Genomic DNA, 23423 nt, shown 5'->3' with positions numbered 1-23423 from the left:
TGCTCTACACAGCGCGGGGAGCAAACTCTGAATTCTGTATCAAAGCTGTCTCTTTGGCGCCCTCCAGTGGTTCACGAAGAACATGCAGCGCTTAGGGAGACCAAACGCTGAATTCCGGGTCAAAGCTGTCTCTTTGGCTCCCTCCAGTGGTTCGTTAAGAACATGCAGCGCTTAGGGAGACCAAACGCTGAATTCCAGGTCAAAGCTGCGTCTTTGGCGCCCTCCAGTGGTTCACTCATAACATGCAGCACCTGTGGGGACCACAGGCTGAATTCCTGATGCAAGCTGCCTCTTTTGGCGCCCTCCTGTGGTTGACTGCGAACATGCAGCGCACTTTGCTGCCTTTTGGCATCATCAATAACTTTACAGGAGAGCATTTGCTGTGAGTGCCGTTCAGACAGAATTCAGACTGGGAGTTTGGATACAATGACTTTATTAGTTTTCCCAAGGCCCTGGACCTGGCATTACAGTACAGCATCTACGGAAGCTGCTCAGCATTTGCCCTAGAACAGTGACTTGGAACCTCTTCCATCTCATGGCACCCATAAACTAATTACTAAAATTCTGCAGCACACCCCAAAATATAATTTCTACTGATCTGACAGAAAATAGGTATAATTTTGACTCATTCACACTGATGGCTATCGTGTTGGCTGTTTTCTTTCTTTTTTTCTTATTTGATAATCTGAGGAAAAAGGTCAGTGCCCCTAACTAAATAGTCAAGTATTGCATATGTAAAAAAAAAAATCTCATGGCACATCGCCAGTTGAAAATCGCTGGTCTGGAAGGAATTTTTCCATTCCCAAGTGCACGCTCATGGGTCATTTCTCATCGCAAAGAGGGTCCCTGGGGGGACGCTCTAACTTCGTGCTGAGAGAGCAGAGATGGGAAGGTGAGAACACAATTTTGAAGCATAAGAGATGCAGAGCAGGGGATATGGGGTCGGCCCCTCTCACAGGTCTCCCTGGATCTTGGGGATGGATTCGGCCTCATTCACCTTGCGGGACCCGCTGGGAATATGGATTTCAATTGTGCTGGCATCGGAACCTGGAAGGGGAGTGAGAGACAGGTCACGCTGGTGTCCGCGGTCAGGAAGGGGTGTCCCACTCACAAGGGCGATCACAGTGCACATTTGCGGTTGTGTGGCCACCTGTACACAACTCCAGGAGTTGCCCAAATAGAGAAAGACCCCCCCCACCCCCGGCAAAGTAAGATACCTCCGGGTCTCTTGCCAAGGATGATGTCACATGGTTTCGGGAGTTGGGGGTGGGGCATGGCATATCAGGGGGATAGAAACAAGTGTTCTGCCTGCTAAGAGTCACCCTGGAAGGCTGTGTGATCGTTCCAGGAGCAGGCCCTCCTGCAGGAGCTGGGGGGATCGTTTGGGACAGGGGTCCGCAGTGTCCCTTCATTCTGCAAGTACCCAGCTGGGAGCCAGGCTCCGGGCTGTGCCCGGGAATACAGAGATGGAGGCCACCCCAAGCTGACCCCTGCCGCGGGCCATTGCGCGTCTCTCTGCCTGTCTGCAACACTCTTCTTTGGATGTTCTCATGGCTCCGTGCTGCACTTTACTCAGGTCCCGTGTTACCTCATGCTCAGGGACATGTCCAGTGCACCCTACCTAGAACCACCCTCCTGACCGTTTCTCTTCACAGCCTTCTCAGTACCTGGAATAGAATGCAGTTGTGTTTTTTATTCTCCATTCTGGTAGAATGGAGCGTGTCAGTGCCTATCACAGTCATACCAGGAGCGCCTCAAGGGACACTCAGCACATAGTAGGTGCTCAACAAACACGTGTTGAGCGGATCGGTACAGTCAAGGAGGTGGCTTCACGTCCATGACACGCAGCCTCAATCCGCAACCTTGGGGCCCGGAGACTGACGAGTATGCAGAAAGGCAGGACAAGCAGGATTTAAAAAGAAACCAGCAGGCTTTGGGAGGACACTTCAGGGAAGAGGAAAGATACATTGTGTCAGCAGATGAACACGCTGGGAAATGTGTGCAGGCGCCTGAGTGTCTGCAAGAGGAGACGCTATTGCCGAGCGCGCGGAATGGTGCGCATGGAATGGTGCGCACGACGCGCACGAGGGCGCGTGGGGAGAGAGCGCAGCGCCCGGGGCTCGCTGCCAGGGCGGGATTCGGGCGAGTCAGGGAGCACACGGTCCGAGCCGGACCCAGCGTGGGAACCCCACGAAGGAGGGGAGAATTGTGGGGAGCGCGGGGACCCTGTTAGAAGGATGGAATTGTGGGAGAGAAGGGATTAGGGTTTAGATGAGGTCTTGGGTACCTGCCCACTTGCAGTAAGTGTAAAGCTGACCCCAGAAGTCACGGGTGGTGACGGCCCCAAAGCCCACGTGGGGCTGTTCCATAAATGGCCTGACGTGTGCTAAGCAGCAAAATGCTGGAATAACTTTAATTTCCGAATCGCACAGCTCTGAGCTCTTCTCAGCCTGTGGATGTGGTACGTGCAGCGGTGGTGATGTTCCTCCAGGGGGCGCTACACGCGTAGTTGCAAGTCCAAGAATCTGACGTTCAGGTCGCCTGTGCACTTGGAAAGGATGATGTTTACGATGTGTGACTCCCACCTCGATTTGTTCAAAACAAGCAAAAGCAGCGAGGAGCAGCAGTTGACTGGGGCCACAGTTGGCGCACGTCTGACGGGGACAGTCCCCCAGGAAACGTGCAGCTTCGGCAGTTGTGACACTATCCAAACTCAGTGACCGAGAAGACGTATTTCCTTCTTTTAGTATTCTCCCCAGTAGAAAGTGACAAAAAGCGCAGGTCAAGTCTCAAAAAGGGTCTTGTTCACATGAGGACCCTGTGTTGTGTTCCACAGGGTCTCTGCTTTTTCTTCTTTAAATGATTTTATTTACTTATCTTTAAAGATAGGGGAAAGGAGGGAGAAAAATATCATTGCGCAGTTGCCTCTCCTGCGCCCCCTCCTGGGGACCTGGCTCGCCACCCAGGCATGTGCCCGGACTGGGAATCGAACCTGCAACCTTTTGGTTTGTGGGATAATGCCCAACGCACTGAGTCACACGGGTCGGGGCTAACTCTGAGTTTTCTAGAGCGTCTACGTGCAGACGCTGGACCTTGGAGGGGTGGAGCTGTGCCATGGCCGGGTGGAGATAGTAAGAGGAACTGCTGACTGATCCTGATCCCATTTCTGATGGTGACACGGGCAGATTGGGATGCAGTTTCATTGTCATTTGCAATGTTTTCCATTTCCTTGACCTCCCAACATGGCCTCAAGCAGTTTCAAACGCCCGGGTGGGGGAGCACACAAAGCTGGAAGTTTGCAGATACGATTTTTGGCTCACTCCTCAGGCGGCGGGCACCGTGCGATCAGCAACTCCATGGGTGGGTCCCTCGTCCTGGAGGGAGGGCTGGACCAGTTGCGAGCCTGCAAACACGCGGTCTCCGCCTTGTAGCTTTAGTACTGTGTCCCTTCAGGCGGCCTGAGGACCGTGTTTCTGCGCCCGACAGTGTGAACCAAGCTCATCGCCTGAAAACAAACCCTCCTTCCCTGTATCTGAACAGCAGGAACGCGAAAGGAAATGAAACTCCGAAGTCACAGGCCTATTTTCCCTGCCACAAATCATGTCATTTCTGCACAGAGAGGTTGGCGCCGGGTGGCATCTCTGGCTCCGTGTGGGCACACGATTGCATCTGCATTTAACTCAGGCAACATGTTGGCACCTGTGTGGATCTGAGCGCTGGGAAGCCCAATGATTCGGGGACACTGGTCCTGACCTCTGGTCACTGTGTTCCCCAGGGGACGCTTGTGGATGTCCGAGGACAGTTCTGCCGGTCACGCCTGGGAACAGAGCTCCTGGCATCTGGTGGATGGGGACCAGGGGGGCTGCCTGAGAGCCTCCGGCGCCCAGGAAGCCCCACCGCAGAGTCAGGCAACTCGCAGTGGCCACGGCACTGAGGGGCCAACCTGCTCTGAGGGCAGACACAGTGACGGGTAAGGGGGTTGAAGAGAGAATTCAGGGCCATCTCTACCCAACTCCCGGCGCCAAATGAGGAAAGAAGAGCAGACTCTAGACCCGGGACACACTCAACATCCTTGGACATTCTCACACTCAGCTTCCCAAACTCTTGTTTACACACCCGGCGGTCTGCCGTGGAACCGCAGCTTCCAAAGACCTCCTCGCTCACGGACCGACTGGCCTCTACACCTCAAATCGTCACCGAATCGCCACATCCGTTAGCACTCTGTGGGTGTTACAGAGGTGCCTTTTTCATCAACAGACATATTTTTGCCACATTGAACCCCTACAAGGAACCCTTACACAGACAGAAGTGAAGAGTCCACTGGCAGAAATTCATCTACGTTACAGTTAGGATTGTAGCATAAAAAAATAAGTAAGTGTTGCTATGACGGCCACTTCACTCCACACCGGAGGTCTCCAAGGTGGTCTGCCCCACTGAAACCCCTCACGTTTGGTGTTTTTCACCGAGGGGCAGTGCATCAAAGAAATGTGGGTTTCGGTGGCGAAGCAGCTGAGAAGGGGCGGTTTGAGGTAGCTGACGGTGCCACCCCGGGCAGCCCACTTTCCCGGACGGGGCGGGCGAACTCCAAACACTAGCTAGCCGGCCCAGTCAGTCAGACGAGTCAGCGGGTGGGTGGGCCCGGGGAGCTGGTGTCTGGCTGCCCACGTGTTGGACAACGCGGACTTTTTCTCCGAGTTTCACGGGACGTGCGCGATGGGATTTGCATCCTTTTCCGCACACCTGAGGGACCGCGTTAGGGTTCCCAGGGTGCCCTTTCGAGACCACAGCGCCGGTCCTTCAATGCAAAGGACAGACCCCAAGAGCCCCTGCTGCTGATTCTCTTCTTCACTGTTCCCCGCCCCATGTGACCTCAATCCGTGACACCCCCTACGATCTCCAGAGGTCGTGTGCTGATTCCACCATGACTGCTCTGAATCACAGCAAGTGTGAGTGCTGGGTCCCAAGGGACAACTTACCTCCTATTCAAAATGCCTTCCATTCCGGGCAGAGGGGGGAGCATTTATAATCAGTGCAAGGCGACAGCACTTAATAACTACACAGATGGCTCCATTAAAACAGGGGTGCCGCAGGTGATGAAACAAACGGCACGGTCACCAACGGCCACCCTAACGCTCGGTGCACACCCTGAAGTGCATGAGAACCCTCGTCACCGTGTCTGCCAAAGGACTTTTGGGGAGCCCCGGACCGTTCCCCGAGGCCCGCCCGCCCCAGCAGCGGGGCCTTACCCGCAGACAGCATGCTCAGGGCCTCGTCGGAAGTGTGCCCGTTCACGCGCACCAGCTTCCTGGGAGCGGGACTGTCGCGGGGCACACAGGGGCGCTCGTGGCTGGGGAAGGCCTGCTCGGTGGCCGAGGACATCACGGGCTCCCACTGGATCTCCCTCCGGGGAGGGCGCAGGTCCAAGCTGCAGCCGGTCCAGCCGTAGAAGGCCAGAGACAGGAGCAAGCCCTGGGCAGGGTTCAGCATGCTCTGGAAGGGGCACAGGAAGGGCAGGGGTGAGCGCAGGCTGGGGTGGGCTGACAGCGCGGGCGCCCGCTGGCCGGCCTCACCCGGACCAGCTGGTTTGGGCTGAACAAGTGGCTGCGGGAAGTATGCCTCACCAGCGTGTGGTTCGGGGAGGGAGACCGTGAACGCAGGTCTTGCTTTCAAGTCCTGTGGATCAGAGTCCCCCCCTTCTGAAGCGACATGAATGTGCATTCTGCGAACAACTCGTGTGCCTTCGTTATTATAAATGCCACGTCACGGAAACACGGCGGGGGTGTGTTCTGGCCACTGGTTTTTTTTTTTTTCATGCCCATGTTATTACGTGGTTGTATTTAGTAAACGTTTTTAAAGATTCTATGTATTTATTTTTATAGAGAGGGGCAGGGAGGGAGAAGGAGAGGGAGAAAAACATCAAAGTGAAAGAGAGGCATCAGTTGGTTGCCTCTCGAACACACTTGGCCTGGACACTGACCCTGCTACCCAGGCACGTGCCCTGACCGGGGATCAAACCGGCGACACTCTCTCTACCCACTGAGCCACTGCAGTCAGGGCTATTTAGCATCGTTTTTATACCCTTCTTTTTTCAGTTAATACCAGCGACTTCGTAATTGTCATTCTTCACCTCTGCATAATATTCCAGCAACACGAAAGACCAAAATTTACCTCCCTACGCCCCTTCTTCAAAAATCGGGGTCGTCTGTAATGCTTTGGAATCGTGGGTAATTTTACAAGGAATGCCTTCATCCCCTTGGCTTTCTCGAGGCCTGAAACATTTCTTCAGGATAAATTCCCTGAGGCCTGCGTCCGCCCTGAGAGCTCCGATACATTGGGCCAAACAGACCTCCCGGAGCTGTACCCACAGAGTATTGGTCCAGGAACCCGTCCACCCGTGACTTTCAGTAACAAGGCATCATACTTCTGAGTGGGGCTGGGTTTTTTTTCCTCTCGATTTCTTTTTTTTCCCCGAAGAAGAACATGTGACGTCAAGGATGACCTACCATGATAAACCACGTGGTCTTTGCTGCATTCCTGGCATATTTCAAGGAGGCACCACGGACGTCGGCTTGCATCTCGAGGTAGAATAAAAGGCTTTCGTTGATGAGGTTTGACACCCAGCTGTTGGAAAGAAAATGGCCCGTGGCTTAGGGAACAGGCAGCAGAAAGGGTTTTCATGCGAGGCGTCGGCGGAGGGGTCGGCCCAGAGCAGCCCTGTGGCAGGGACAGGGAGGGGAAGACCAGCAGGGAGGAGCCGATGCATCAGAACCTGACGAAATATTTCTACCCGTGTTGGCTGATATTATTTTCCATAACCATGTAACAAAGAGATTGTCTTGATTGTAAGCTCATGCACCCTTTTCATCAAATCGTAATGGGCCATGAAGGCAGGAGCAGAATCTGGTTGAGAGAAAATTGCTGTCTGCCCTTCCGGCCTCAGCTGGGCGTCATCTCCCCGAAGACGCGCCCTGACCCGTGGGTCTCCCTAGACACTGGCATCCTGGGGTCAAGGCGGAGGCAAGTGCGCGGATTTAGAAGGTGTGGGCACTTGCTTATTAAGTGCCCTTAGTAGGGGACACGGCAGCAGAGCGGTACGGCTGGGGCTTTATATCGAATTTCAGTAGATTTGAGTCTCTGCCCAGACTCGCAGGTTGTGGGCTTGCCGCCTGGTCTTGGGGGGCCCACACACTATTTCAAAGCTTTCTTCCCCAAAGACGCTTCCCTGTGGGGCGTTCGGCTCACACGCGGAAAAGCAACACGGCCGGCGGCCTGCGTGGGCCTTCCCGGCGACAGGGAGGGAGCACAGAAGGGAGGTTACGGACCAGACCACGAAAACCAGCATCATCTTGAAAAACCGGATCTGGATCCTGGCTGCCATGCGTCGCTCCTTCTCTGTGTAAACGCCTTGTCTTGCTTTGAGTAAGGAGGCCACTGTGAGGAACAGGAAAAGGCGCTCAGGACGTCACTCCTGAGGCCACCGGAGGGACAGGGAGGCGGAGCGAGGCCCACGCAGCCCAGGAGCAAAGCCGGGCGAGCGTGAGCCCGGGCCAGGCGCCGCCATGGTCCCCTCACGGCCCCTGCGTTGCCGTGCTCAGGACGGAGGGAGGATGGGTATTAAAAATGTTTCCTGTGAAACAAGTTTAGATCGATGTGCGATTTGCACACGTAACACAGAACGTTTCCGTTCACTTGGACTCAGCTTCCTCCAAAGTTGTCAGCTTACGTGACTGCGGTCCCCTCTGTCACAAGGAAATAGACAGATGGGTACAGTCCTACGCGTTAAACTCTGGATTAGCATTTGGACCGTACCAGTTCAGGAACTTTATCCTTTTTCGAATATTTCATGTATTTACTTTTAAAACATGACACTGGGTGCCTGTCATGCGCCCCCTACTGGCGACCTGGTTTGCAATCCCAGCTTGTGCCCTGACTGGGAATTGAACCCACAACCTTTCGGTTTGCGGGCTGGCACTCAATCCAGGGAGCCACACCAGCCAGGGCGGGGAACATTATTCTTAAAGATTTATATGTTCAGTTATAAAAACGGCGCACGCTTGCTACGCTACAACGTGGAAAGGTGTGACGCGTTTCCTCGTGGACAGGTGGGAAAATGTAAAACAGTGTCCGAATGAACAGCCCGTGGCCTACGCAGCAATGACCACTGTTAGCATTGTGGCGTATTCCTTTCCCATCATCTGTCATGCCCGTTTGTTCGATATAACCAAATCACGAGTACAATTTTGTTTAAAAAACGGCTACGTCTAATACCCTACTTTTACACAGAGACACGAAAAGACGGACATGAAAAGCCGCGGTAAGTTCCCGCTCCCCGAGGTAGGGTGCACCCCCTGTGCTAACGCTCTCCAGCGATCAGTGCACCCTTGGTGGCCTTCCTCCTCCCCTGATGCATTGGAGAGATTTCGGCAGCTGGAGCAGGATGGGGGCTGCCACGCACGGCCCCAGCCTCGGCCCAGATGTCTTTCCGCTGAGTTTTGCTGAGTTGTAACATCGCCTTAGCTGGTTCTTACCACCGTCTCCGACTCATACCCTGTGATTACTTCCTTTTCCTGCCCGGCGGAGAATAGACAGAGGCCAAGTGCACCCTGGGAGTAACCAGGCCCCCGACGCCTCAGGGGGCCCTCCCTACCCTCCCCCAGCCCTATCTGCTCCTGTGTCACCTCCACAGAGTCGCAGAGTCACTCCTGGGCCCTCCACGTCACACCACGGGCAGACCCAGAAGGAGCCCGCACGCAGCGGGCCAACGCTCCCACGACTCACCCGCCGTCACGGTCTTGCGGAACAGGATGGGGTTGGCCAGGAGGACCAGCAGCAGCGGCAGGTACGTGGTGACGTAGTGGGGGATGGCGTGCTCCAGGCCCCTCTCGCACCTGAAGGAGGAGAACCAGGGGGCGCTGGGAGCCGAGGCAGCACCATGAAAGCCAAAGGCGCGCACAGGCGCCCATCGGCTGCTGACTCTGCCCCAGGACACGGGAGTCTAGCTCAAGACCATGGACAAGGCATGCGTCCCGTCTTGCTTCTGTTTGTCTCGTCCGTGGGGGGACCTGTAGGGCTGAACTGTGGGGGAGAGGCAACAATTCCCTGCTGGGAAGCGGCAGAGAAAGGAAGGGACAGCCAGCGTGGGGGACTCCGCCACGGGCTCCGTGCAAGGACAAGGCACTGAACGGACGCGTTTGGTTTGCAGCGTCTCCTCTGCGCTGTGACTGCCTTGCCCAGCCGACCCACGGAGGGAGGCGGGTGCTGTTTTTCAGCAACTGGGACCCCCAGCTTTGTATGGGAATGGATGCGGGTCTCATGGTTCCGGAGAGCATCCCCGCACTGGCTCTTTGCAGGCAGAGGGACCCAGCTTTTCACAGATGGTTCCGGAGCATCGTCGGTGTCCATGGGTCCCTGCTGCCGTGCCGCACCCAGGCAGGGCACCAAGGCGGGAGCTTGTCCGGTGAGAAGGGCCGAACACAGAGGGGAAAACGGCAAAGAGGAAGAGAGAACGGAAGGCACACTGTGCGCAGCCAGCCACGCACAGCAGGGACTAAGGCAGAGTCAGGGAAAGGCACACAGGAGCCAGGCCCTAGGGCTCAGCGGCCCAGTGGACTCCCACGGCCCCTGACGCCGTCCTGACCCGCCAGGCCGGACAACCCCCCACCCAGGGAGGGCCCGGGCGAGCAGGCCGGCTCACCTGGACTTACCTGGACTTACCTGGACAGGGACGGGTGGTAAAGCATCAGCAGCCCCTCAGCACAGAGCAGGGCGGCCAGTCCCCAGGCAATGATGTGGTAAAGCACCAGGATGCTACGGGGGCAGCAGAGGGGCGGAGGCTGAGGGGGCTCGTCCCCCCGGGGGGGGGGGCGGACTCCCTCCTGGGGGCGGACACAGTCGGAGGGCAGCCTGAGAGCTCAGATTCTTGGTTGTTTTTTTTGTGTGTGGTGGGATTCACAGAATGCAAAACTAGGCACGGGAACGTGGACGGCCCCGTGGTATGCAGCACGGGCACGATGGGGTGCCCCAACGCCGGCCCCAAACCCTGGTCCTGCCCCCTAGGACGCCCCAGACCCACGCAGCGCTCACCCCCATCCCCCCACCCCCTCCCCAGCCTCTGGCCGCTCCTGAACCCACTTTCTGTCTCTGGCATTTGTTTGCCTGCTGTGACATTTCACCTACACGAGGTCATATACAACATGCTTCTTCGGCTCAGATATAAGCCTCTCCAGGGTGAGCGGGTCAGCGCCTCCTAAGTACCTGGCTCTCCCTCAAAGCACGGGGCTCCCGCCCCCGATCTTCCCAGGTCACCCCTGGACCTAAGTAACCGTGTGTCTGCAAGCCCGCTCCCCACCGAGGAGGTCTCTGAAGAAGTGGGTGGCAGGGTGCAGCTGCAGAGCAGGGAGCTCCCGGTGCGGCCCGCCCCTCCCCAGCCACCCCGCATAGCTCGCATTCTTGGGCCGTCTCTCTCCTGCATCCCCGCACTCCCACCCACCACACCCTGTTCCCCCAGAGGAGTCGGGGCGGCCAGCCCGGCAGGTGGGGCCAGGAGGAGCGTTTTGACTGTTCCGGTGCAGCCTTGCATCCGCCTCCCGTGGGCGACAGGCTGGGGGCCGGGCTGCTGGCCACGGGTGCGGCCCCCGCCCCGTCAGGATTCTAACCGGGAAGGCGGGCCGTGGAGACGCGGGCAGAGATCAGGGATCAGAGAGAAAGGACGCCCTTCTACAAGGAGACGGGAGGGAAGGGACACGGAGATGGCACTTAGGGCCTGAGCTTCGACACGGGCGGCTTTCTGCCAGGGCTGACCTGCGCACAGAGCCCTCCGTCTCCCCCATCCTGGACCCTGACCTCGGGCTGCCAGGCAGGGAGCCAGGCGCCGGGCCGGTTTGTGGTTCCACTCACTGATGCACCATTGGTGGATGCCTGCATGTGCCCCGACTGGGGATCGAACTCACTGCCTTGGTGTATGGAGAGGGCGCTCTAGCGCACTGAGCTACGTGGCCAGGGCTCTAGTGCTTTCTGTTCTTACACCTCCACATCCCACACGTGGAACCAAAGTAGCAGTTTAAATGTTAACTTTCCATGACCTTTTTTTAGGATTTGGATTATAAGGAACAATCCTTCTAATAGTCCCATTGCCAAAGAAAACAGTGAAGGAGTGGAAGGCTCTGAAGGGCATGTGGAGTGGAATCCAGCCGTCCCTGCAAAGCCTGGCCCCCTGCCCTGCAGTTCCGCGGGGACCCCTTCGCGCCAGCTGCGGGCTCCTAATTACCAACTGCAGGTGGACTCCACCCTGCCCTTGGGAGGCATGGCCGTGGTTTGCATTTTGCATCCTTGGATATTTGCCTCCTGCTTGACGGGCAAGCCCTTGGAAGCCACCCCGGGGTTCTGCTTCCTCACACGGAGCTTCCAGGCGGGTTCCACGCACTTCTGGGCGAGAAGATGGCTTCTCTAGGCTTGGCCTGGCCTCCACATCCAGACAGCAGCGCCAGGATGCCTGTGTGACCCCAGTCCCCCAGGGGTCGGGGGAGGCCGTGCCCCTGCCTATGATAACAGCAGGAAGCAGACACGTCTTCCAGCTGCCTTTCAGCGCTCAAAGGCTGCAGTCCATGTGCTGGTCTGCAGCTCTCTGGTGTGTCAGAGCTCTGACCCTACTAAATGGAGTGAGAAGGCTACCAGACAAAGACACACCGTCTCACTGGGCTTCGGGGACAAGGACCTCGCAGGCTGCTAGCTGCCCACCCACAAACAGTCTGTCTCCCTTCTTCTCTTAGTAATGGAACCTGGATGGCATGCTGAGCGTGCTTGGCTAACCAACTGCTCTCGCCTCCTCTGGCAGCTAAGCGTGGCCATGACGCTAAGTTCTGGTCAATGATGTAAAAAGTGGAACCGTGTGAAACTCCCAGGGAGACTGCTTAAAGGGAGGTCCCTTTCGCATTGCTCGCTTCCCACTTCCTGTTGCCTGGAATGCAGATGTGGTGGCTGGAGCTTCAGCAGCTATCTTGGGCCATGAGGGGTTGAGGCTGGAAGTCATGTAATTGGATGGTGGAACAGGAAGGTAGAAGGAGCTTGGGTCCCTGATGTCCATCATGAGGCCTGGACTGCTTACCTGTGGCCTCTTTTAGCATGATAAACTCCAGTCTTGTTTAAATCATGATTATTTTCTGTAGTAAAAACTAATCCCCTCTGATACATCTGCTTAGTTACCTTTAATGATCTTCCCTAGAGAATTTTTTACAAGCAGAGAGACGGAGATTCTACACAGATGTCTAACAGCTTGAGGATTAAAGTAAAAGGGTTGGAAGAACAACCACAAAAACAAAGTAAGCCTTGAACTTCAGACCAGTGAGACCACCTTACTGATGTCACATACATAAGGAAGAACAGTGACCTTAGAGCAAGGCCTACTAAGACTGCCCGGTGTGTTCTATAGCCTGACCATGTCTGTACGTGATTACTGTGTTGATCTTAAAAGCGAATTCAACAAAACTGCGCTCAGACAACTGGATCTCTACATTAAAAAAGATTAAACAGAGTACAAAAAAGAGTGAAGGTGAACGTTCCCTCACCGACAGACAAAAATTGATTCAAAATGGATCGCAGACCTCATTCCAAGTGCTCCGACCATCAAACTCTTTGATGGAAACATACGTATCAATCTCTGTGACCTTGGGTTTCTTGGATGATGGCAAAATTACAAGAAACAGAACAAAATGGGATCTTATCAAAATTAAAACCCTTTGTGCTTCAAAGGATGCCACCAAGTAAGCAGAAAGACACCTCACCGAGTGGGAGAAAATACTGGTGAATCACCTGTGTGGTAAGGCACTGGAGTCTGGGATATATAAAGTAGTTCTACGACTCAATAATAAAAAGACCAATGGCCCGATCGAAAGTGGGCAGAGGGGTAGCACAGACATTTCCCCGAGGAGGCCTTCTGAGGCTCATGGCGGCGTGAGCAGACCTCAGCGTCATCAGCCACCGGAGAAATCAAAGCCACAGTGAGGCGCCACTTCCCATCTACCAGGATGGCTGGAAAGGGTCCCAGCCAAGCGAATGCCCAGAAAGTAACAAGTGTTGTTAGCACAGGTGTGGAGAAAGTGGCGCCTGCATGCATTGCTGATGAGAATGTGAAACTCGGCAGCTCCTTGGAAAGCAGTTTGGCAACACGTTACAAGGTGATACATAGTTACTGTGTGACGGGGAATTCCCCTCCTCACTCTACAGCCCTGAGTCTGTGAGGAAAACTCTCGGTTACAAATGTTACAAATGCTAGTTTCCATATCGCTCCAAATAGCCAATAATGGAAACATCCTAAATGCCCGTCAGTTGACAAATGGGGAAAATGCTGTATTCCCTTTGGTGGAATATTATTCGGCAATGAAGAGGAATGGAGTACTGACAGGTGCTACACCAGGGGTGAACCTCGGAAGCCTGAGGCTAAGTTTAAGAAGCTGGATTCTGTTTCTAGGAAACGTCCAGAACAGGCAAACCTGGAGATAGAGAGCAGATTAGTAGTGGGCACCGGCTGAGGAGCAGGAGAAGGGGGAGTATATTCTCATTCTGTGCATGCAGGAAAAGGCAATGGATCTTAGACCTTTAAATGGCTGGACTTTACCAAGCTGTTTTTTCAAAAAGCAAGCAGGGCCCATCCAAGGGGATTGAAATGGATCGTGAACTTGGTGAGGGGCAAAAGCATCCAGGACCTGCAGCCACGCCCAGGACACGGGCCCCACCCCGCCCTCCTGCTCCCATTTGTCACTTAGGTTGTGCACGGTTGTGGTTCCTCACCATTCATTGCTCAAGGGCCCCAGCCACAGTCACGGCTGCCGGCTGCCCAGAGCCTGCTGCGTGACAGGCGCAGAGTCATTATCGACTATTGACCATTGACCCCATCAGCATGTTCCCTCCTCCACCGCACCCTCCTGAGGTGGGCGTGGTTTCACCACGGAGAGCCCCGCAGCCCCTAAAATTATGGAATCTGCAGCAGGGAGCGCACAGGGCCTCAAACCACAGATGGGGGGCAAGGGGGGGGCGCTACCCACTGTGAGGCCCCGCCCCAAGCAGCCCCTGCACCCCGGCATTCTCGGGGTCCGCACTGGGCATAAACACCGTTTTCCTCGAGCCTTCAGATTGCACCCCAGTTTTGCTATCCTCATGCCCATTCCTTGTCCGTCTTTGTCCAGCTGCAAACCTGCCCTGTACTGAACCGTGTGTTTTCAGGGTTTTAAGGCCTGCGTTTTTCGCACTCTGCCTTTGGCCTTTTCTAAACAGCAGCGGCCGCGCTGGGGTCAGGGGCCCGCGGGCAGGGTCCCGGGGTGTCCGGGGCCCACAGAGCAGGGCGCCAGCCCGGGCAGCAGGCCGTGCCGGCGCGTGCGTACCTCAGCCCCGATGACCTCCGGATCACCAGGTAGGCGTCCACCGCGTAGCAGAACAGCCACCAGAAGCAGGCGCTGTACAGCACCTGGATCCACACCTGTGGGCACGGACGGCGGCGTCAGAGCTGCGGGGCCTGGGCTGCAGGGTGTCCCGAGGTCACCAAAGCGCTGCGGGCGGCCCTCCCCTCGGAGGTCAGGGAGCCACGGGGGACAGCCCCGCACCCACGTGGACAGTGCGCAAATGGGCTGCCAGTGGCGGCGACACGCGCAGGCTCAGCCCACTGCGCCGTCCTGTCCGGTGCAAGGCACGGCAGAGCAAGGTGTCAGGTGGGCGGTTCGCGTGGTGCGGGGCTCAGAGCGTCTTTGAAAAGGAAGCTCGTTTGCAGAGAACGAAGGTGTGGGGGCGGGAAGGACTCAGAAGCGTCTTGCAGGGGAAGGCGAGGTGCTAGGTTGGAAGCACCGGGATGCAACCTGCCTCCGGGTCTGTCCTGACGCACACGCGCCGGGGGCGTGTTCCACACGGCATAATACACCCCATAAATCAATCCTTTTTTGGGGGGGGGGGCAGTTGCTTCTGACGGTGGCTGGACCTAAGGTACGCACTGCACAGTGGGGGAGGGAGAAACCGCACTGCGCCCCCAGGCCCCTCCCCGGGGCTCCTCAGTTCTGCAGAGGCAGCTGGGTCTCGGATTTGGGTTTCTAACAAACTCCAGTGGTTCACTTGGGGTTGGTGGTTGCAATGGGGGTTCGGGGGATCCCCTCTTGGAGGAGCCCGCCAGGCGCACGGGGAGGGGGGACGGAGGAACCAAGGGGGGCTCACTCACCGCGCTCCCCACGCAGAAGGCGGCTGGCCAAATGTCTGTCCCGTTTTCTCTGGAGACGTTTTCCACAAAATCCGGGAGTCCTAGCCACACGGCAGACCGTACCACGATACCTGAGCGAGAATTGGATGCGGGGGAATTCCTTTGTGTCTCGTCCTAATTCACATCTAAAGCTGACTTGTTAGTAAAAAAAAAAAGATACATGGATGCATAGATGCATTGATTAATTAACTGATTGATTACTAGAGAGACAGAAAGAAGGGAGGAAGGCAGAGAAGCAACCCACTTGCTGTTCTGTTTACAGAAAGAGAAAAATAGGGGCAAGTTATTCAGAAAATGACCGCTGTCCTGGCAAAGCCATGCCCGGTACTGGGATTTCCAGTAAAGCCGTCACCAGCCATAACCGTGACCAATATTTTGTGTTTCCTTGGCATTAAGAAGTGATTATGTAAATAACAATCAGTACCTCTCAGCGACACTTTCAGTGGCCATGTTAGCGTGGTGCTTTTACTCCCCACTGAGAATATGTTCACTGATTTTAGAGAGAGAGCGACAGAAGCAGTTGGAGAGAAAGAGAGAAACGTCAGTGTGAGAGAGAAAGTTTGGTCGGTTCCCTCCCACTTGTGCACTGACCAGTGACTGAACCCGAGAGCCAAGTAAAGGCTCTGACCGGGAATCGAACCCACAGCCTTTTGGTGTACGGCGTGACGCCCCCACCGAGCCAACCAGCCAGGGCCACATTAACTGGGTCTCATTCATACATGAAAGAATGATGGAAAAAGTGCCCTTTTGAAGTTGAAAAAGATACTTGATTCATTCTTTTAAAAAACACATTTAAGATTTTCACAAAGTAGTGGTTGAAAATTTTTTTCTGATACTGATTATTTGTGAGGGTTTTTTTTTCTTTCTATTAGACCCAGATGTGTAATTGTCCTCAAAACACTGTACCCCCTTAAAGTACAGAACGTGGTTCTTGGTTAAGTAACACAGCACTTGTATTTCAGCACACACTACCTACAGTACTTTGGGTTAAAGTATAAACTAGTATAATCCTTGTGTTAGAGTATACACTAGGCGTAATAATTGTGCTAAAGTATACACTAGCTACAATATTTTCTGTTGAAGTATACACTAGCTATAATTCTTTATGTTAAAGCATGCTGTACCTACGATTCTTTGTATTAAAGCAAGCGCTAGCTACGATACTTTGTATTAAAGCAGCTAGCTACACTTGTTTCTGTTAAAGCAGGCGCTAGCTACAATTGTTTGTATTAAAGCATACCGTAGCTACAATTCTTTGTGTTAAAGCAGGCGCTAGCTGCAATACTTGTCCTAAAGCCTACGGTAGGTACAATACTATGTGTTCACACATCCAGTGGTTACAATACCTGGTTTCGGGCGTGCACTAGGTGAGAGTCTACTGAAAGGAATCTGTCACTCGGCACACAGGTACACACCACGGACTAGCGAACACTAGTAGACTGTGTGATACACTCGTGCCCTTATACCGTGTAATGCACTAAAAACACACTGCAGGACACACCACTAAGCATGAGCTACACAACTACAAACACCAAAGGGCCATGGATCTTCTCCTTAACACACTCCTGGGAAAACCAACGCTTTAGTTCTATAGAAAGAAGAGAGTGCTTTCGGCATGTAGCGCCCCCTGGCGCCCAGTGGATGCCCTGACAGGCATCCATCCACATTGCTGATTTTTCTGTGACAGCTTCCGGTCACCCAGCTTTTGTGACTTCCGCCTCTGCTCATTCACCCACGTTATCCACCTCCCTTCTGGAAGGTGAAGGAATATGCAAATATTCTTTCGGGAGATGAAAGAATATGCAGATATTACTTCACCGGCCCTCAAAAGAACTTTGAGTGCATCTTTATTTCTACAGAATCAAAGTACAGGAATTAAATCGCTATTAACAAAAGTTTTCCAAAGCGACTGAGTGGAACTGGGGCAGAAAACCAATTCTGGATGTCATCCCTGCACCAAAGCGGCTGTAATAGGAAGTCACTATTGCTTCCTGTCATGCTCGGTCAGGTGGCAGAAACTGACGAGTGTTGCATAGCGTTGACTTGCAGGCACAGTTCTTGAGTGTCTCCCATCACGTGCGCAAGAATGGAGAACTGGGCCCTGGGGCGCGCGCACACCTGTGCCCAGATGCCTCTTCAAGGTGCGGAAAAGGCTGTGACCACCCCCGCAGGTCCTGGAGGTGGGGGCCAGTTCAAACACTGTCCACGGCTTCGAGAGCAAACATTGCTAGCTGTGGCCGTGTAGCTCACTAGGTTAGAGCACCATCTCACTGTGCCAAGGCTGTGAGTTCGAGTCTGTCAGACTCAGCCAATGAATGTCAAAGTGAGTGGAACGCAAATCTGCGTTTCTCTGTCTCCAGCTTCCTCTCTCTCTCAAATCAATCAATCAATTAAAAAAATGTTTAACATAAACATTACTGCCCTGACTGGTAGAGCTCAGTTGGTTGGTGTCGTCCCGCAAAGCAAAAGACCACCAGTTCCATTCCTGGTCAGGGCATGTGCCTGGGGTACAGGTTCAGTTCCTGATGGGTGAGTGTACAAGAAGCAACTGATTGATGTTTTGCCCTCACATCAACATCTCTCTCCATCCCTCTCTTCCCCTCTCTCTAAAAATAAATACATACTCTTTTTTTTTTTTTTAAGACTAAACATTACTGAAAAATACAATGCCAAAATGGTCAGGATCTATCAGCCAAATTGCAAATGGTGGACAAGTAAGTATATGGATCCTGATTCCAACAAGCCCGCTGTAAAATTACATTTATAAGACAACTAAAAAAAAATCCCAGCATTTATAAGACCACGGAATGTGCACCGATGATATTAAGGAATTGCTTTTGGTTATTTTAAGATGATAACGATATTCATATTGTCTCTGTTTGTTGAATCTTATGGTCTAGAACGGTATGCGGAGGTTTGTATGAATGTAGTGATAGAAATTCTGGGATTTGCTCCAGATCAACGCAATGGAGAGCGGGATGGGGGGTTCATTCTACGGCACCCCCACGTTTATATCCGCTGGAAATTTTCCAAGAACAGACGTTAGAACAGCCGGTAACACCTACTTGCTGTCTGTAACAAGTGCCCTGTTGAAAAGAAGCCACGCCACAGTGAAATTGGCATTGGTAGCGCTTCTGGAAGGGCCGGTCAGTAAATGTCTTAGGGTCTATGGGCCGCACTTCCTGTCAACCTTGACCTCCGCCCTAGTAGGGCTACCAGGGCAACGCCCACCGGGTGCGTCCCCATGGAAGTTCACTTATGGCCCCGGGCACCTGAATTTCAGGGCATATTTACATGCCAAGAAATAGTATTAACTTTTATTACTTTTTTTAAAAAAGCATTTATCCCTGGCTGGTGTAGCTCAGTGGATTGAGCGCGGGTCTGTGAACCAGAGTTTCGCAGTTGGGTTCCCAGTCGGGGCACATGCCTGGGTTCAGGCCAGTTCCCAGCAGGGGACGCACAAAAGGCAATCATACATCGATGTTTCTCTCCTTCTCTCCTTCCCTTCCCCTCTAAAGATAAATAAATAAAATATTTTTTAAAAATGTAAGACCATTCCCAGTTCACGGTCCATAGGGAGGAGACTGCAGGCAGAATTTGTCCCTCACCTGCCCCAGAGCCTCTGAAACCCACACCTTGGACAGGAAAAAGCACATCGTACACCATGAACGCTTGGTTTCTCCGTGCTGGGATAATGACGCACCCATTCCACTGTCTGGGTTTGGCTGAACCGCCCCAAAGTTTCTCTAGTAAACTCCCGATAACCAGCGCCGTAAACTGGTTTTTCAGAAACAAAGGGGCCGTGGCCGTGACTTTTATCGACCTTTTGTTTCGCTGGCTCTGCTTTCTCGACCTCCAGTCCGGCCCCTGGGAAGCCGGCGCTCCCTTCTCAGCTCTGCCAGCGCCCAGACGCCTTGCCCACCCGCGGGCCGCGCGCCCGCACCCACCCACCAAGATCCCCACCCGCGAGCCGCGCCTCCTGGTGCAGGTCTTGGCAGGTCTCCAACCACGGGCGGGCGCCCCTCACTGTGCACCGGCCATGCGCCCTTCCTTACCCAGGCAGCCTAGCACGTCGCAGGCGGTGGCGATGCGCAGGATTCGGGTGGACGCCGGGGCGCGGGCCGAAACGGGCGGGGATGCGGAGGGCGCCCCGGGAAAGGCGCGCCGGCGCCGCGACAGCAGCTGCAGGAGGCCGAGCACCAGGCGGACCGTCCCGCTGCCCAGGCACAGCGCGTGGAACGCCCGCGGCTGGAAGCTCAGCATGAGCTGCGTGGCGGCGTCGCGCGTGGGGCAGCAAAAAGTCCCGAGGCGCGGGGAGGCCATAATAACTGGTGTTCTAGGACACGGCCCAAGTCTGCCGGGACCCCGCCGGCGGGCCTGGGTCATGCGCTGGGCGGGCCGGGCGGGGGGCGTCATGTGCTCCGGGCCTCTCTCTCCACCCCCTGCCCCAGGCCCCGAGCTGGCAGCAAAGGCCCCGGCTCGGTGGGGGCTGTGCGCCCTCGGCAACGCCACGCGGCCTCACGAGGGTGACGCCTGGCTGGGAGCAGGGGGCGGGGGAGGGGGCGCGCCAGAGGCCGGCGGGTCAGCTTCCTCCTGTTCCACCAAGTCTCCCCAGGGGCCTCCCCCTCCAGAGTCCACAGCCCCGCAGACGGACCTTCCCGAAGCGCCGGCCTCGCGCGCGCCAGGTCGTTTCGGATCCGGACTCGGACATCCCCAGTGTGAAGCGTGACAGGCGCCAGAACGCGTTTGTAAACCGTGACTGGCATGCTCGAGTTTTAAATGGTGCTTTTTTAACGGCCCCTCTCCCTCCAGGAAACGATCCCACAAAAGCGGGATTTTCACTTGAAATCAACAACAACAACAACAAAATCTTAAAGAAAGAGGCCACTAGTTGGCCTAACCAGATGGACACGCACACACACAATTGCGCCCTCGGTTCAGCTCTGTTCCATTTTTCACTCGGCCCCACCTCATAGGGTGACATTCTTAACTTTCTCAATGACATTTCAAGAGTGATTCTGTTTAGGAAAAAAAATGTTATTGACGTTTATTCAGATTTCCTTAACGACTATAATTGTTCCGCATAGTCCATTCTGCACAGAAAATCGTCCTTGATACTTTATGCCTAGAAGGCATAAAAAAACTAAAAGTTTCCAAATTATATCAGTACTCATGATGAGAAAAATATATGGCGTGAAGCTTAAAAGGAGTAAAAGCTGGTTGAGGTTGGCAATAAAAGAGCCACCTCCAGGTTAGGGCTTGAGTAACCAATGCTTTATTTAAAAAGCCCTGGCTGGTGTGGCTCAGTGGATTGAGCACGGGCCTGTGAAGCAAAGGGTCATGGGTTGGATTCCCAGTCAGGGCACATGCCTGGGTTTCGGGCCAGGTCCCCAGTAGGGGGCGCCTGAGAGACAACCACACGTCGATGTTTCTCTCCCTTTCTCCTTCTCTTCCCCCCTCTCTAAAAATAAATAAAATATCTTTAAAAAGAGAAAAACTATTCAGTTTTTCATCATCAATAAACCTAGTAGGCCCATTGGCCACCGTGAAGCGGATCGCCTTCAATCTCTCTCCCCAGTAAACCGGCCCCTTTGCAAGTTTTCCTCCCATCAGCTAAAGGTAAGCGGTCCCCAGAGTTTTCCCCCGTCTTTCATCGTTAAAGACAAACGCAAAGCCTTAGGGTGCGTCGCCCCCACCCCCGGCTCCGGCGGCTCCCCCACCTTGGGGCCCCGGCTTTGCAGCTTGGAGCTCCGAGGCGCAGCGCGCGCGCGCAGAGCGGCCCCTGCTTCCTGCAGACCCGGAGCCCGGGCTTCCCGTCCGCCCCCGGGGCCGGCAGACAGGCTCGCGCGGCCAGCTGGGAAGCAGAGCCCGGCACAAAAGGCCGCGGGGGCCACCACTTCAAAGGCGCCCGCCCCCGCACGTAGGGAGCCCCGCAGCTGCTCCGCTGCAGTCCGGGGCAGGCCGCCCCGGTCCAAGGCCTGCCCGCTTTTGCAGGAATCTGCTGTCCGAGCCTTGATCTTTAGAAAGCGCGGGTCCCGCCATCTGCTTCAGACAGCGCGGCTCCTCTGGCCTGCGCTCCGGGAAAGCCGAGGTTGCTTCTGGAGCGCAGCGCGTGGAACGCGCTTTGAAACCAACGTGAAAAGCGAGCACCTGTCCGTCCGCCCGAAGGCCGAGGGTTGGGGTGGCCGACCGACGCCCAAGTGTCTGCGTTTCATGCTTTAGGTCCAGGGTGCACATCCTCACCTCCCTGGCTGGTCTGCACGCTCTGCGCGGCTAGGAGCCCAGCTTTCTACGCCTGGGCTACCAACGCGCGTCCTCGGTGGAATCTGCGGACCTGACGCAGCTGCAGATGGGCCTCGAAGCAAAGCTGCAGAAGGACGGATACCAGGCTCGATCTCTTGAGCCCTGAGCCCTGGCCCGGTAGGTCGGTTGGTTCCAGCACCACCCTGATACACACCAAGGGCGGGGGTTCGATCCCCAGGGCAGGGCACATAAAGAATCAACCAATGAACGCATCGGTGAGTAGAACAACACACATCCATGTTACTCTCTCTCTCTCTCTCTTTCTCTCTCGCTCAAATCGGTTTTTAAGAATTAAAAACAAGAATAGATGTCTCAACTGTGGCACCAGTAGGAGGGGAACTTGAAATTAGGGTGGGAAATAAAGCTGAGAGGACAGAAACTTTTTCGTGACCCAGTCCAAGGGCAACACGCGGTGAAGCGCACACAGGCACGGCCCGCAGTTTGCCTGCCATAACCACGTGGTCAGATACACCAGCCGGGGGGGGGGGGGCGGGTTAGGTGCCCTGCCATTGAGACGTCTGGACAGTAAGGCTGGAGCTCAGGGCCAGAGCCTCGGACATGCCCTGCAGCCCATGTGAAGGCCACAGCAGGGCCAGCACCCAGGAAACAGGTGAGTCATCCACAGGGAAGGAGCGTGGAAAGATGTAGGGGCTGAGTATCATTTAAAATTAAACTGTCCTTTGTCTAGACTAGAGAGGCATTTCAATAATGTTCGACCTGACGACAGAATTCATCGACTCGGCTGGGCATTCCCCCCGAGGGGCTCATGGAAAAGTAGATTCTGGTTCTCGATGCCTGGGGTGGGCGCCAAGAGTCTCTGACTCGGAGTAGTATTTGTATATCAGGCTGAAAGAAAAGGGGGGGGGAACTCCCTGGCCATACTTAAGTTGGGGGAGCCTTCCTTCAAAATAGAGGCTGGCACACTCTGGCTGGTGTGGCGCAGTAGATTGAGTGCCACCTTTTGAATCGAGGGGTGGCCAGTTCGATTCCCAGTCAGGGCACAAGCCGGGGTTGCTGGCCAGTTCCCCAGTAGGGGGCGTGCGAGAGGCAACCACACATGGATGTTTCTCTCCCTTTCTTTCTCCCTGCCTTCCCCTCTCTAAAAATAAATAAATAGCCCTGGCTGCTGTGGCTTGATGGTTGAGCACTGGCCCAGGAACCAAAGGGTCGCCAGTTTGACTCCTCATCAGGACACACGCCTGGGTTGCTGACCAGTTCCCAGTAGGGGCCACACAAGAGCCAACCACACATTGATGTTTCTTTCCTTCTCTTTCTCCTTCCCTTCCTCTCTCTCTACAAATAAATAAATACTACCTTTTTTAATGAAAATAATAATAAATAAATACATACATACATACATAAAATCCTGAAAGCGTTTTTTTAGAAGGAGGCTGACAAATTGATCCACAGCCAGCTGAGCCAAAGAGAGTTCCCAAGGCACAGGACAAGCCGGGGGTGGTAGCGGGAAGGTGGGAGCGATGAGTAACATCCTTCCGAGTCGGAAGCCGGGTCAGCGAGCAATGCCTGGGCCTTGCTTGGGACAGGAGCCAGGATGCGGGCAGGAAAGGGAAGCGCGTGGAAGAGGAAGCAGCCAGATAAGGGCTGGGGGAGACAAACAAGGGGGTTGTGTCGAGAAAGAGAGCCTGTCCTGACAATGGTCTCGGAGGAAACTTTAAAGAAAGTGCACTGGGTGGAGACGGCGGGGAGAGAGGCCAGGGCTCGGCCCGGGCGAGTCATCGAGTCCCCTGCAATGGGCCCCCGTCATCCCCAATGACCCTCCTCACTCCGCCCCATTTCTAGTGCTTTCTCTCCGAATGCCAGCGAGTCACCCGTTGGAGAACTAAGGCTCGAGTGGCAGGCTAACCTGGGTGTGCCGGACAGAGAT

At 54.8% G+C, this 23423-nt stretch overlaps 1 protein-coding gene across 1 annotated transcript; it reads right to left on the bottom strand.

The window, feature by feature from the left end:
* Window positions 1–457: 457 nt before the first annotated feature.
* GPR143 (G protein-coupled receptor 143) lies at window positions 458–19725 on the bottom strand. The gene is made up of 9 exons (XM_037157575.2): window positions 19291–19725; window positions 15197–15306; window positions 14376–14470; window positions 9715–9807; window positions 8779–8888; window positions 7323–7431; window positions 6504–6621; window positions 5247–5490; window positions 458–1047 (listed from the first exon to the last, which is right to left on the bottom strand). The coding sequence occupies exons 1-9, from the start codon at window positions 19649–19651 to the stop codon at window positions 953–955; spliced, it is 1335 nt and encodes a 444-aa protein (XP_037013470.2). The 5' UTR covers window positions 19652–19725; the 3' UTR covers window positions 458–952.
* Window positions 19726–23423: the final 3698 nt, after the last annotated feature.

Source organism: Artibeus jamaicensis, unplaced genomic scaffold, assembly GCF_021234435.1.
Source record: "Artibeus jamaicensis isolate MK-2021 breed Jamaican fruit bat unplaced genomic scaffold, CSHL_Jam_final contig_859, whole genome shotgun sequence".
In the NCBI taxonomy this organism is placed as follows: Eukaryota; Metazoa; Chordata; class Mammalia; order Chiroptera; family Phyllostomidae; genus Artibeus; species Artibeus jamaicensis.
Note: the sequence above shows the minus strand (reverse complement) of the source record. Positions and strands in the feature narration are given on the sequence as shown.

What these genes read in the sequence shown, in the direction of transcription:
- GPR143 (XM_037157575.2), bottom strand. Translation starts at nt 19,651, where the DNA reads ATGACGCCCCCCGCCCGGCCCGCCCAGCGCATGACCCAGGCCCGCCGG. An exon ending in CGGAGGTCATCGGGGCTGAG is followed by an intron (nt 9,808 to 14,375) that starts GTACGCACGCGC and finishes CTGCCCCCGTAG; the next exon opens with CATCCTGGTGCTTTACCACA. An exon ending in CCGCAAGACCGTGACGGCGG is followed by an intron (nt 7,432 to 8,778) that starts GTGAGTCGTGGG and finishes TGTTCCTCACAG; the next exon opens with TGGCCTCCTTACTCAAAGCA.